The sequence below is a fragment of the Hylaeus volcanicus genome, chromosome 2 (genome assembly GCF_026283585.1).
Source record: "Hylaeus volcanicus isolate JK05 chromosome 2, UHH_iyHylVolc1.0_haploid, whole genome shotgun sequence".
Classification (NCBI taxonomy): Eukaryota; Metazoa; Arthropoda; class Insecta; order Hymenoptera; family Colletidae; genus Hylaeus; species Hylaeus volcanicus.
In genome coordinates this window covers 1809956-1824990 of record NC_071977.1, presented here as the reverse complement: position 1 = coordinate 1824990, position 15035 = coordinate 1809956, and the positions used below count along the sequence as shown (strand labels likewise).

The 15035-nt window shown below is 47.2% G+C and overlaps 2 protein-coding genes and 1 long non-coding RNA gene across 12 annotated transcripts in view; 1 reads left to right on the top strand and 2 right to left on the bottom strand.

Annotated features, from left to right (window-relative positions):
- LOC128885040 (tyrosine-protein kinase Btk29A) overlaps window positions 1-15035 on the bottom strand; it is a 148913-nt gene that overhangs the window by 56316 nt on the left and 77562 nt on the right. The window lies entirely within an intron of this gene.
- The window catches only part of LOC128885057 (uncharacterized), a 106282-nt gene that overhangs the window by 56599 nt on the left and 34648 nt on the right, over window positions 1-15035 (top strand). The window lies entirely within an intron of this gene.
- The window catches only part of LOC128885050 (hemolymph lipopolysaccharide-binding protein-like), a 32063-nt gene continuing 26809 nt past the window's right edge, over window positions 9782-15035 (bottom strand). Inside the window, exons 1-4 of one of the 4 annotated variants that reach the window (XM_054138797.1) lie at window positions 11641-11693; window positions 11396-11499; window positions 10821-11054; window positions 9782-10269 (exon numbers count right to left, since the gene is read on the bottom strand). In XM_054138797.1, the coding sequence (XP_053994772.1) occupies window positions 9965-10269; window positions 10821-11054; window positions 11396-11495 (639 nt within the window). In that variant the 5' untranslated portion in view covers window positions 11496-11499; window positions 11641-11693 and the 3' untranslated portion in view covers window positions 9782-9964. Of the gene's footprint in view, window positions 10270-10820; window positions 11055-11395; window positions 11500-11640; window positions 12509-12595; window positions 12839-14047; window positions 15030-15035 lie in introns of those variants that run through there. The other 3 variants (XM_054138795.1, XM_054138796.1, XM_054138798.1) reach the window with 3 other exon arrangements.

Below are 15035 nucleotides of genomic sequence, written 5' to 3'. Positions count from 1 at the left end.
AATTCGCTGGTCTTTTGTTTCAACCGAGCGCCGTAGAGTTTCTACCGTCGGCTGGAAAAAAATTGCGTTCGCTGTTTGCCGGAGATTTTCGCACCGTACGATTTTTATCCGAATAATTTTACCGTCGCGACGCGTCCCGCTGGAGAACGGACGAGGGTTCTTCGGGCTGAACGACGAGTCGCGAGCGTGGCCAGAGTGCAAGAGACTCGATAATGTCTTTATCGGAGCTCCGGCCGGAGACTGGACGGACGTTCGAGCAAGGACCGGTTCCGTTGCCAAGGTTTCAGCCATCGAGCTCAAGATTATCGGTTAACTGTGCCCGTCCCCGTTACTCGCGACAACGGGAGACCGCGGAAGTGCTCGATTTTAACCGATCGATGCCGCAATTTGCGACACCGATGATAAACGACGGGACGCGCGGAACTTACTTGGTCGCGATGGATGGACGCGCCGCGCGGAACATCTTACTCACCTGTAACAGATAAACATATATCCTTAGATGATAAATGGACCGCGGAGACCCGGCAAATTGCGATAGAGAGTGTGAAATTTATCGCGATACGAGCGATAGACGACATCGCGATTTTTCTTGATAACTTTTTTCAAATGACGAATGATTCTTCAACGCGTTAAAAAGGATGAGTTTCTCTGGATTTTCCTCGAGCATTCGGGACGTTACAACTCCGGGAAATGGAGTTCGTCGGGAGTATCTATTAATGCGTTTTCGATGAAATAATCGTGAACCGCGGACAACGTATTACCGCGCTATTAACGCTATCAACGTAACGCACACTCGCAGGTTAAATATTAACAGTATTTTCCGATACTCATCAGCGGGATGGTACCCCAGGGTACGTTCCACCGTTTTCGAAATACGAAACCTCCCCCGTAGCGAATTTTATTATTTATTTATCAACGCGACAGCCTAAAGGTATGGTTACTCTAGCGAAAAGCAACCGTCGATGCTCGGTAACATGGAATAAATCGAGCTCGGTCAGTTCGACGACCACGCGAAACGTAAACAGAGCATGTACGCATGTGTTTGTTTCGACGAGCAGTGCCGTCATCGAATTAACTGGGAAATGGACGATAAAAGGCTTATCCGGGATTGAGAATTAAATCAGATTAACGAGCTCGACGCGGGACCGGGAGACATCACGATCAATCCGCAGTTAGATTAAATCGGCTAGACGGCCATTACCGGTACCACGGGGACAGGACGACGAAGATGGAGAGAGCCGATTCGTCTCGATAACCTTAAGCTAGATAGGAACCTCGAGGCGGGCGAACCGAGGCAAAATACCTCGATTCCGGTGATATTAAAATTACCTCCGTCCAAGATTCTTTGCCTCGATCGCGAAGAGGAAAAGAAGAACCACCCCGATCCACTTCTTCGCCGTTCGTTTGCGAATTAAATGGGCTTTGAGAATCGTTCGCTGTAGAGTAAGTTTCTCAACGTTCGTTCGAATTTGCGTTAAGATGGTTGTTCCGTGGATACATTTAACCGGGAATTGCAACAAAACTTCGCTCGATTCTTCTTTGATTAAACACGAATCACGTGGACCTATCTCGATTTAAATCGGCCAGCCCAGTTTGATGGAAAACTGCCGATTTCAAAGCGATCCTGTTAGGATCCTGCACTTTGCACTCGACAGAGATGACTCCCAGTCACCGCTAGATTTTCTTTAGGTTCTTTGGAACTCGAGGTGCCAATAAAATGATTGGTCGAGGCAAAGGTGAGCCGATTCTCAAATCTCAAATTAGAGATTCAATTTTCGAAGTCGATATAATCTTAGCATTCGTGGCAATAGAATGTTAAGAAAGCATCTCGAAAGAAAGTTGCTTACGGTGCAAATTTAATACGTACATTCGGTAAATACTACAGCTGAAAAGTGGAGAACTCGATTTAACCTTGACGTTATTTCGCGATCAGGCTTCGAATCGAACATCCATCGACGTGGCCGATAGTTGCCGATAAATGCCTACGCGATGGATGAGCGCAACGCCGCAATTAATCGATGCGATCCGATGTTAAGTGCGTTATAATGACGGTAGCCTGCAGGGAAATTCGAATCTCGCAAAATACTCGGAGTCCGAGGATTCTCCCCGAGCATTCTGCCAGGCTGCCTCTATAATTCGATGACCATTGATCGGTGCATGCCATCGATGCTACCCAGAAAATCTAATGACAGGAATAGTGTGCAGAAGACGACCTTTCGAGTTCTACAATCTACCGTTCCTAACGCATACGCCAAGTTTGATCTAGTTCTACATACTACTAGAATTTTCAGTGTCCAATCCAATCTATCCTGTCTCGGTCCGTCCGGAGTAACTATAAGTTCGCAACTAATTATCTCGTATTACTCGCAAGGAAGGATCGTCCATCGCCGGGGACGATTGACGCAACTTTGGAAAACTCTAGCGAACACTTTGAAAATATTCTTAGTTCCATCGACTCGTGCGGCGGTAAGATATTCCGGGTTTCACTTGGTGTCGCCTTCGCAAAATATTCCAAGTCCCATACATACTAATACGAAGCTACGAAGACAGGGGGAACACCGAATACTTTTTATAGGTCTTTCCAGAGAGATGGAATACGGAACTTTTTATCAGGCTATTAGGACAAGTTTGAGTACTTTTCCAAGGTTTCGGAAGATTCTTCACGCGGCTGGATGAAGCGTGGAATATTTCCTCAGCGATCGATCAGAGAACGAATGGACTGTCGCAGGAGCATCGTCCACGTGCTCGTATCTCATTACCGCAATTAACCGGAGCCCCTTCCGTCATTATGATGATCGGACACGTGGGAACACGTCCCACTAATTAAATTGCCAACACGCGTAAGATGCGCTCGGACATCGCCTATCGATTATCCGAGTAACGCGCAATTAATCCCGCCGCGATGTTAATTCCTCTCGAACGACCGCCCTCGGTCCCGTCCCTTTTCGATTTATTCCGAACTGATTCTGTCTTGTTCTTAATTTGACTCGGACTACATCCTCCACTGGGGCGCGATACTCTTCCGCTCCTCGTTGGTCGTATTTACGTTATATAAGCTCGACGTCGCAATGCTCGAGAGGCTCGGTGTCTGTTCGTTATCTCGCGGCGTGGAGAGCCGCGAGATGCACCGGCGACAATGCTTAAAGATCCGACAAAGACTGTTGCTCCGGCTCCAAACTTTTGTCTCGTCGCGTCCTCTTTTTATTTCCCCTCTCCGCGATCCTCGATCCTCCGTCTCGCGTTTTCGCCTCTCCGATCTCTTTTGTTTGAATGCAAGCAACGCGGCCACCCGTCTCAAAGCCGACCGCGCTGATGCATTTCACGCGTAATTTAACTCGAGCGGCGAGTCGACGCACACCCTTCCCTTTCTCATCCCCTTTTCTCATCTGTTCCAGACGCGACTTTCATCACCCGCGGCGATTATTAACCCATCGACGTTTCAACTTTTCTCTCTTTGCAAATCGAGACACTGGCGAAGAATCCTTCGAAAGGTTTTGTCGTTGGCTCGAGCAACGGAGATTAACATCCTTTATCGGTGAACCTATCGACGTTCATTTCGTAACGGGACAAACGATCAGTCTTAAAAACGCTTTTCTCGATTAACACGTTGATCGCCACGTCACCCGTGCATATGGCTGACAGCGCTTTTCACTGAAGAACTGAAAGAATTAATTCTTAAAGTTAAATGTCAAAAAAAAAAAAATAATGAATTTGAATTTCTATGAACATATAAACACAAATACTGTAACAAATGTTTGATTATGCAATTTCTAATAATCCCTAAACAAAGTTTAATCACAGTAGAAATTTTCAAGAGTATCAGTCTGCCAGTCAACGTGTCGAGCGTGAAAATACAGTCTACGTGAACTTAAATCGAATAATGCACGAACAATTCATGAATAACTCACGTATCGCACGTAAACGGTGTATAGAAAAGTTTGGAGACCGCAATTGACCGGTCGTGGTTGGTTCAGGGTTCGAAACGAAGGTAATATTCTCGTAAATTAAGTAGCCTGTATTTTCGTTCGAGAACAAAGTAATATATTGGATGGATAATTTAACCGGAGCCCTCGTCTCTCACTGCTGTCCTGCTCCAGACGCGACGTTGACTCTGTCAGCTTCCCTTCTGGACACGTAGATACTCTTATCCCCCTCGGGACACCAAAGCCACGGGATTCGTAGGACTTTAGCCAGGATATATTTGCGGCTGACGGCTACAAGAGTCACGCGCCTCGAATAAAATACCGCCCCGTCGGGACGACGCCGAGCAGCGGACCGCGATTTTTTATTTAAAAAAAGACGCCGTCCATCGGGAGATTTTCACCCGTAATATTCACCACTGCAGACGGTTGTCAACGACCGAGCAAGCTTTCGTCGTGGAAACGTGGAATAGAACTTTTGACAAGCCGCGTCCGACCGTTACTCGCTGCCTCTGCTTCCCTCGATGTCGCGTCTGACCAGTGCTCGTTCTTTCCACTCGCCTTGATTGTACTCGAGCGGGCACGGATCGCCACGCGATCGTTGCAAGTTCAACGCGTCGAATGCGACAATATTACTCTCGATAATTTCTATCGGGATTCAATTTTATTCATTTTTCTAACTTCACCGAAATTTATTTTCTTCGACGCTTGACTTTCAGAACGAATTACTTTAGTTCCTCGGTAGAAAAATCACTGTCACCCACGTTTGGCGATCAACGTGGTAACAGATATCATGGGCGAGTATCGCGTACAAGTTTTATTTGCGCGAAAGAGAGTGATTCGACCCCGAAGAAGTTGGTCGAGGCGTAAAGTTTCTAGAAAAAGTGTAATCGAATGCACAGCGCTATTCCAGAGGGAAGAGGGATTATATGGATTATATGGATTATATGGATTATATGGATTACTAAAGCAAGGAGGCCGAAACTTTGGATCAAGACTACGGGACTGTCGGAGTCCTCTTCCATCGGTCTAATATCCAAATGGCTGTCGCGTACACTTCAGCGACCAGAGGTAACTTTGGCGTCGCATCAAATATTTCTTTGCCAGGCTAGTGAGTTAACCAGGCCGTTTCTTAACCCAGATTACACCCGCGCGAACTTTGCCACGCATCGAGGGTTCGCGCGTCTCCATAGTTTTCGTTTACGTGTAATTTCCTGCGGACGGTTGCACCGATCGAGCTGGAACGTTAACTCGGAATACTCGCCGAATCGAGAAGGCACGAGCCACGTTTTGAATGTCTCCTGAAAGGTGGAACGTCGCGAGAGCGTTAGAGACGATCGACGATCGGCGCGAACATCAAAGCGCTGGCGCGCGTGCAGGGAACAGGAGAGGAGTTGAACCAGACTTAATTAAAATCAAGATCGTGTTGCGAGCGGGCCGCGTTTCGGAACACCTCGTGACTGAGTCGAGAGTTTGAAAACTCGAGCCGAGAAAATGAAACGATCCGAGTTTCATATTCCGACGGCGTTCAACGCAAAGTTATCTAACCTTTGCGACAAACGGCTCGAAAGATTGCCCGCTTGTGAAAGGAATTTAAAGTGTACCCGGCTTCCTTTTGTCGCGTTTTTTCCACCTGGTTCCATGTATTCCTTGACGTCTCGTTCGCGAGTGCTGCCGGAAAGTACGTCGCAAAATATTGCTCGACGAAACGCAAACTTTTCTTGTTCCTCTGGAGAGAGAGAGAGAGAGAGAGAGAGAGAGAGAGAGAGAGAGAGAGATTTTTCATCTTTAATCGCGCTGCAGTGGCAACGTTATTCTTTATTCCCCGCGCTGAAAACGTACGCGAGAGTCGAACCGAACGCACGAGTGGTATTTCATCCTGTCGACGCGAGAAGAACTTGCAATAAATGGGTCTATCTTCCACGATGACGAGTCGTGTTTGGAAAATGGAATTTATACATTGGTATTTCTAACGTATATACTGTCGGTCCCATAAATATTCGTACCTTCTGTGTCTATTATAAGAACTCGCCTAAATCAAGCGATGGGTTTGATGCTTTCTGTTTAGTTCGTTTCGAATCTAATTCGAAAATTCCAATCTTTGTCCCAGGAGGGTGGGGGAGAAGGGCGACGAAAAAGAAACGAAGGAAGAAGTGAAAAGTATTTCTCCGGGCGAGCGAAGAACGCTTCCGGCGTCAGCCATTAACGCTCGATTAGAAACGTATCTTTCGTAAAATTACCCTTCCGGCTTCGCCGTTCGAACCGCCCCGGAAACTTCGTCTTTGGTTAACGGTGGGGCGGCGTCTCGCCATTCCTTCTCGCTTCCGGTTGCGTCCACCCATTCGACGAATTTGTTTAAACAGCGACGTTTGTCGAGCCTTTTACGTCGGTTCCAGAAATGTTCGTACCCTCTATCGAAGAAATTAGTTCGAATTAAATAGTAGCTTTGACGTTTCCAAATGTACGTTTATATGAATGTAAACGTACATCTAATATATAAGCTTATTCGCATTATATTTATTATTATTTATATTTGTGATGAAACGTTCATTTGGTAAGATCAAAGCTATTATTTAATTTAGTCAAACTTCTTCGACAGACAGACGAGGGTACGAATATTTATTCCGCGATTTAGAATAATTTCGTTGTTGCGAAAACATTTTTCTCCTAACGATAGAGAGATTTATAGACGCATTTCTGGACTAACGTTGCGGTACAGGCTGCAGACTGCGACAGCGTGGACCGAGTTAAACGAAGCGATACAGTTTAACGCACCCTCGCCGTGCCAATGGAACAATTTCGCCCTAACGATGGTCCGAGTGCTCGCTACAATTTCACCTAATGTCGTTCCGCTCGAGGCGCTCGGAACGCATTCTGCGTGCTACTTTGTTCCGCTTGTACCCGGAACTATTTGCGGTGTCTTGACGAGCGTTTCAACGTTTACGGTTCCACGAGCGAGTTGAACGATCGAGGCTCCAACCGAATCGATATCAACGCGTAACTCGATATTTCTTTATTCACAATTAAACTCGGAACAACTCGAATATAACAGAAACTGTATTCTTTGAAGTTCCGAGAACGTCTGACGACGGTATAATCGATCACCGACCGATCGATCGATTGTTCGTCTTCGATATTACGCAGCCGGCCATGATTCGATACATTATCCAGTGCTCGTAACAATATAATTGCAGTCGCGGAGGTGGGCTAGCATTCCAGTCGAATATTAGAATCGTTTCTGCTTTAAACACGCGAGTTTAATAAACGTCCGCTTGGCTCCTTTCATCCCCTCTGTCCCCAGCCGCGTCTTCCTTCGCGTCGTCCCATTTTCCCCGGTTCTTCCGCAGCGTTCCTTTGGCGAGGGCGTAACAGGCTGTAATTGAAAAATACCTCGGGCGCTTTGACACGGTCCTCGTCCCTTTCATTCGCGCCGAATGTCGCCTCCTCGCCGCTGGAGAACGGGGAGAACCGAAGAAAATACACACGTAATACGCGCGTCGAGGTAAGGTTCCGCGACAACTCCGAGGAGCCGAAGAAGAAAGCAGCCGCGTAAACCTCGGCGGTCGCGACGCGCGCCTCGGTGGCCTAATTAGGAGCCGTTGCATGCCTCAAAGCGATGATAGACCGGCGCACAAAGCCGCGTAGGATGCGCCCGACGAAATGTCCCTAGGTGAAATTCCTCATTACGGCTCCGCGCGGCGAGCCAGCCGTGCTTTAACGCGCACTCGTTACCGAATTCCCCGCCCTCTTCCATCCCTGTTTCTTACCCTACGCTTCTCGAGAGTTCATTAAAATCGAGACTCGTCCATCGGCATCGGGGCTTCGGTTTCTTTCCTATTGTTATGCTCGTTTTACTGTCTGTTCCAGCCTACGTAACGCGAGAAATTTGTTAGGATGTTTATGGCACAGAATTTTTTTTTCTTTTTTAGGAGTAGGATAGTTGGAGTCTTTTTACAAACAGCGATGATAGTAACGAGGTATCGTAACCTCTTCGGGGACGAGTTTTCTTCGCGCTTCTCTTGTAGCTCCAACTGTACGTCGGAAATTGTCGGTGCGCAGCCGAACTATAATATTCTTACTCCTCTTGTCGAGGGATTCTGTATAAATAAGTTACTATCAAATATTTGTTCTTTTTATTATAGACGGTCATACGAGCGAAGAATGGCCATCGTCGACCCTTCTTCTTTCCGCGAGAAATTCGTTGCGAATCTATTCGACCGTTCCGCGTATAAACAACGCCAGGGTATCCCCTGCTGGCAGAGTAAGAAAGAGCTTTAACGGCGAAGGGTAGTTTTCTAATGGAGAAAGGCGAGAGAGCCGTTCGCGCTTCCGTCGAAGTTGCACAAAAAGATGTTATCGGGCGAGGAAGCCGGTGGCGCGTTTCCAATGTGAAAGGGACCGAGGTTCGGGTCGTGTACGCGCATATAAAACCGCTTCCTTTGTACGTGTCGTCACAATATACGCGATTCGTCGAGGTCGTCGCCGTCGTCGTCCATGCACCCTACTCGTTCCGCGAACGAGGGCTCCTTAACCTACTTTATCCCGAGAGGAGCCGACTCCGCGGATCTTAGCTAAACATCCCTTGTTCTCCCCAATCGAAATTGGATTAAAGCCATTCCGCGGTGCTCGGTCTGTCGTGGCCCGTGGATATCGTCCCGCGATCGGTTCGATTTTCCACGGGAGTCCCCGGTCGGCGTACAATTTTAATGGACAGCCAGTCGGAATCGTCGGACCGATGTTCTTGGCAAATGGAAAGCCGGCTTAACCGACGAAATTACGCCCACTCTCATTATACCAGCGTAAAATTACGTTTGTCCTGGAAACCCAGTTAAAAGGTCCTGTTCGCCGGAGCTGGCGCTTCTGCTCGCGTCCGCATCGCGATTATTATTATTATTATTATGAAGAATTGTACTAGAGCGCCTAGGTCAGGAACACCAAGCTTTCGTCATTGTATCCCCATCAGATATAATAATACGAAGTATGGAAAAAGCCAAGGGCGAAAAAATAAGGAATAAGATAAGTGCAATAGCAAATAAGGGAAGCGAATAATCAGTAGCTCCCCAGCTAAGCACTATAAATTCAACAAACGAAACATTGCGTCCCTATCCCCTCAGTTAATCCTCCGAGGTGATCGCGGCGAAACTGTGAAAGAAGCAATTCTGCCTAACTAAAGTTACATCGGAGCCAAAACGAACGCCACGAGCCAGAGGATGTTGAGAAATGCTGACTTACGCCGCCGTTCGACATCGCGAACCGTATACGCGACGGAACCGCGTCCTGTCTAGCCATATCGATGAATTCAATGAACATTGTAACGCGGAAGCCCTCGCGTATCGTATTAGATTAATCTTGGAAGCCGTCCCTTGTATCGCGGTAACGGGTCGAGGTAACGAGAGATGCTTGATCGATTTGGCATACGTATCGTCGATACGCGGCCCCGATAAACAGATCGAGGAATTTAGGGGTTGCACGGGGATTACCCCTAACGCCGGCAGAGGCGAAACTTACGCGCCGTAACTTCCGGCGCGGATCGAGCAACGTCGATCGAGAATTGCGCTCGAGTCGACGATGAATGTCGCAACGATACGTTCGGTAATATCGATTTCCGCGTATTATATCATAATTTAGTCAAACTTCTTCGACAGACACAGAGGGTACGAATATTTATTCTTGCGATTTAGAATAATTTCGTGGTTGCGAAAACATTTTTCTCCTAACGATAGAGAGATTTATAGAGGCTTTCTAGCCTTAGTTTGTCGTTACTCGAAGTATCGCGCTTTGTTTAACCCCTTTTTTTATAATAAATAGAACAAAGTTGGATTGCAAGGGTCAACATCGAGGGAGAAATGACGAAACAAGAGTCGAATGTTTAACGCAGCGTTTGCCAACTATGATATATTCAGATGTATACATTGATACATGAATACAAGTAATACCACTAACGAATACAAGTCCAGCAGCTGCAGGCGAGAGTAAAGCGTCGTTTAATCTTAGAGAAATTGTGTTTCTTTAATCTCACGGAAGACAAGGTCAAAGGTTGAAGCTCAGCACATGGTGATCTCGCAGAAGTACGGGAACGTGTTGTCGCACTGGATGTCGTCCATTCCGCCGTGTTTTCTCAAAAGAATCGCGCAGTTCTGACGACCACCCGCGTTGTCTGGATCGTTCGGGATCGCTGGAGTCCATCTGTCGTAGCCAGATTTCTCCAGCGACTCGCCCATGACGGTGATCCAGTCGCCTTCCTCGAACAAGTCGTGTATACCTAGCCAAGCGTTGTCGATGTTCGCAGCCTGCATACTTTTTATCAGAACTGCTTCCTCGGCCAACGAGTTCGGGACGACCAGGTAACCTATCGAACAGCGTTCATTTAACCCTTTGCACTCGAGAGGTGACTCTCAGTCACCGCTAGCTTCTCTTTAGGTTTAATTTCTTTGGAACTCGGAATGTCAATAACGTGATTGTCGTTGAGGCAAAGGTGACTCGATTCTCACATCTCAAATTAGAGATCTCGTTCGAGAAGCGAATCTAAGTTTAGCATTCGCGACAATAGAATGCTAAGAAAGCATCTCGAGTCGCTGATAGAGAGCAGAAAACAAAGCCTCGAGCGCGAAGGGTTAACTTTCGTTCGCGTTTACGTACACCAGAGACGGTCGAAATCATTGACCGTATACAAGTTTCCAATGTAGATTCGTTCCAACAACGGATGGCGATAACACATCACTATACGAGCTTTTATTTCCCGACTATTTTTATCGGAATTCGATAGAAATAATTCTTTTTGTATCCAGACGAAATCCATATCTGATACCATCGGGAGGGAACGTATCGGTAAAACGTAACGGTAAAACGTAACCCAAATTAAGCTAAAATTTAGATAAATCTTTTTCCGATTCGCGTCACCTCCTTCGTTCTCGCAGGACTTGCGCGCAGCGTTCCATTTCAGCTTGCGAGCGTGCAGCTTATGGGCTCCTATCCCGGGAGTGACAACGTAGTCGTCCCTCGGTAAAACGCTCGTGCAATTAGGTTTAACGCAATTCGTCCATGGCGCCCATCCGACACCGTAAAATATCTGTTGGTTAGCCTGGTAATTCCTGTCTCCGTTCAAAGTGATCGTCGGCGTCGGTTGCAGGGAACCTGGAAGAACGCTTCGATCTTTTTACGCGTTCCTCCTGCAAGCTGAGAACGGTGAGAACCATAATTCAGTCTCGAGTTTAATCGAGCGGAATTGGTTCAAACTGGGATATCAACGTTCCATCGCGGAGACGGTCCTTTGGTAAAATGAATGTTTATTTAATACGTCCAGATGAAGAATATCACGATACAATTGAATCGTGATTCTATTCGCGTTCAGGGCGCTCTCGGTAAAGCATCGAGTCTGTTTATGTTTGGTAGATATCGTTGCGTCTTTCAACGCCGACAACCACGAAAAAATTAAATATAAAATAAAATGAAAGATATAACAGTCGCGGAGTTACCTTTAGAAATAGGCGCGAGCATCGAATCCGAACTCACGTTGTCTGGCAACACACGGGCCAAGGCTCCGCTCGTAAACGCGAGGAGAATTAGCTTCAACATCGCGCTTCGAAAAGAAGAAAAATATACACGTCGGATCGAGTAACCTCCTCCTTGTCGAAGTCGGTTAAACACGTTATCGATGACCGAATATGGAATAACCGAACTCCGAGCGAAAGCTTCAAAGCGACACAGTCTATTTACTTACAACGAACGTTGACGTCTCGTTGACGAGCCGAACGACGAAGATTAACTGAACGTGTCGCGGACGTTCGTCAGCTTTTTATGCCGTTGCGTCGCATACGTGCACGCATCTGCTCTTTGTCCGTCAGACAATCCGGCCGGGGAGCCTTGAAATCGAAAGATCACGTTCAGCTGGACCTGCAGCTTTATTTTTAAACGTCAGGGTATTCCCCGCATCTTTGACGCATCTTCTTGGTAAAATAAATATCTTTCCTCGCTGATAAGAGTTATCCGCGATGGGAATAACCAGAAGTTGCCGCGAAATTTTGGTACGATGACTTCCATGGTGTATAGCATCGACATGATTAAATGATCGAATAAAGACGAAGGAAAAGGAATACACGAAGTAGATGTTCGAGGGTAAATTGGGTCTCTAATAAAAATAAAAAGAGTACAACTTGTTCGCTTGCAAAGCCGACTTTATTCTTCGAGAGAGGTATCAAAAGCACAATCAGTCGCGGGGGAAATGTAAGCTTGGTTCAAGAAATCGAATAAACAATATCGCAGATTCGAGCTCGCGGTCGAGGCTCAGCACATGGTGATCTCGCAGAAGTAGGAGAACAAGCTTTCGCACTGGATGTCGTCCATGCCACCGTGCTCGGCCAGGAGAATCGCGCAGTTCTGATGTCCTCCCGCGTTGTCTGGATTGCCTGGAATCACTGGAGTCCACCTGTCGTAGCCGGATTTCTCCAGCGACTCGCCCATGACGGTCACCCAGTCGCCTTCCTCGAACTGGTCGTGAATACCTAGCCAGGCGCGATCGATCTTGACTGCCAGCAGCCACTTGAGCAGGACGGTTTCCTCGTCCAACGAATTCGGAATGGCCAAGTAACCTGTCGAGCGAAATCGATTAGTTGTCTCCGATGCTCGAAGAAGCGTATCCGTTTTTAACCCGTGGAATTAATTTTCGTTTCGGTCACCTCCTTCGTCCATGCAAGCCTTGCGCGCGATGTTCCAGTTCTGCTTGCGTGTGTGCAGCTTGTGAGCTCCTATCCCCGGAGTCACTATGTAATCGCCTCTCCTCAAAACGTTGGTGCAACTTCTATTGCATCTATCGCAATTATAGCCCGACGACCTTTCGGCGTAAAATGTTTGTTGGCCAGCCTGGTAATTGTTTTGACCGTTCATGGTAATCACCGGCGGCTGGGAACCTGAGAAACCGTCTGCGAAAAAGTATATTCGTCTCCCTCTGTTACACTCCATCTACCAACGTCTATTACAGAAACGTTTGCGCGCGCGTCTATTCTCTCTTAGTGAACTCTATTCTCTCTCTACAACCGGTCCTCGAAGAGTTTGAAATTTGAAAAACGTGCCTCACGGCTGCGTGGACGAGCGACGTTGCGTAACATGGTAACGCAGCTTCGAGTTTAATCGAGCGCAATTAGTTACGATTGGATTGCCTCCTGCGAACTTGTTAAAGTAGCCAGAAGGAATCTTTCCGCGTTAACTTATGTCAGTAGTTGTAAGCTACTCCCGAGATTAATTCTCCGATGTACTGTTTGTTAGATTCCGATTTATTTCAAAGTTCGGTTTCTGCTACAATTCGGTACTTAGAAACTAGATTACCGCTACGTTCCTACTTCTGTTCGATTGTATTAGGAAAAAGCTCGGGAGAGCAGTTTTGGTGTGCCTTCTAAAGGTTTGTGTTTAAGGATTCAGAAGGGTGGTGGTGGAAACAAGGGGAAGGACCAATGAGAATCGTAGGATGGCAAGGAGTCGGACGCGTTATTCGGAGTTTGTGAGTAAGGGTACAAGGGTCGGATGCGTAGTTGGTGTATGGACGGATGACCAGGTTTGAAACTTACAAATATTTACTTATCCCGTGAAGATAAAACTACCGACTAACATAAAGTAACGAAGATTAGATGGGTACGGTACAGAAGGTACAGATTAACCTAAACGACGTCCAACACCTCCCTCCTTAAAATTGGAGGGTAACGGACAGGTAAGAGCGAGCGACAGTGAAAAGACAGTGAGAGAGACAGTGAGACTCCGGAGAACGTGGCGAGGGTCGAAGCCGAATTTCGGCGGGACCCAAGCATATTTCGTCGGGGTGACATAAGTTTGACCAGGCCCCGCTAGAGCCGGCTACATTGGGGTCTTCCCCAAGAAAGAGTGGGGCGCGTGCTTGCTATTTAAGGGCGGAAAATGCCACGCCACGGGCAGAACAGGAAAAGCGAAAGAAGAAGAGACCGCGAGCAAACGTCGGGAAAATCGGAAGAACAGTTAATAAAAATCTATTCACTAGCATTTATGTGTCTTACAGACAATAATTAATATAAATTACATACGTGAATTTTTCATTCTTAAAGGTATTAGTAAACCTAGGGCGGTATTCGACATATTCTAGAATGCTAATCAACTTTTGTTACCTTTATAGGTGCGAGGTGGCGGCTTCGGAGATTTATCGAGTAGTATCCTGGTTTGGTTTCCGATTAGATGCAAGCCCGTGTCGATGCCTGTCTCCGCGAACGTTTCGATCGCGTCTGGCATTACGAAGCCAAATATGTCGCTCGTGAAGACGAGGAGTATCAAAAGTTTGTCGAGCATGGCGTCGATTCTACACGATCGCCTAATCTTTGAGTGCGTTTCGAAAGGCTTGGCGAACCTCGGCGCTTCGTGTGTTTACCGTCTGCCTCGGTAGCGACGTTTTACTGTAGACGCCAGGAGCGGTCGCGAGCCTCTTATGCCGCGCCTGTCGTCTTCCTTTTTCGAGTGTTTCCTTCTTTCGTCTCGCGTCCTGCCTTTAAGGGATACCACGAACCTGGCAGATTTTTTCCAGAGCTTCTCCCTCTCGCTTTAAACCCGTTTGATCTGCGCGCGGCTCCCGATAACTCGCGAGGAGCACTGATGTTCGGTGATTAAAATCGGGTTTTCCCTCGAGTCTACAGCTCTGTCCATTTACGACAAACGAGCGAACTCGTCGCGAGAAGGCTGCCCCGTTGGAGGATTAATCCACTCTCGAGCGCGCGCCCGTTCCCATCCCTCTTCGGCCGAACAAATCGCTTTCCACGAGTTGAGAACGCGGCAGAATACGCTTTCTGCAGTTTCGATCCGTCACCTCGTGAGTTCTTCGCGTTGCAAGAGCTGTAGAGAAGTACGCAAACGCGGGTAGCCGTGGCTGGGAGAACGCGACGGACGACTATAAACACTAAACCTGTTTCTATCATTTTTTCCCCAAGCTGGACAAGCACGGTCTCGCGTTCAAGGGAACATCTTTGCAACCGATGCGCGTCTTGGTATTCTTCGTAGAGGGCTGATTATTTTATTTCGGATTGTTTGTAGGAAGGAATCGGGTGAAGCTAGGAGCAATAGAGACAATCACTGCGAACAAAAGCACAGCTATCGATGGCTCGTGTT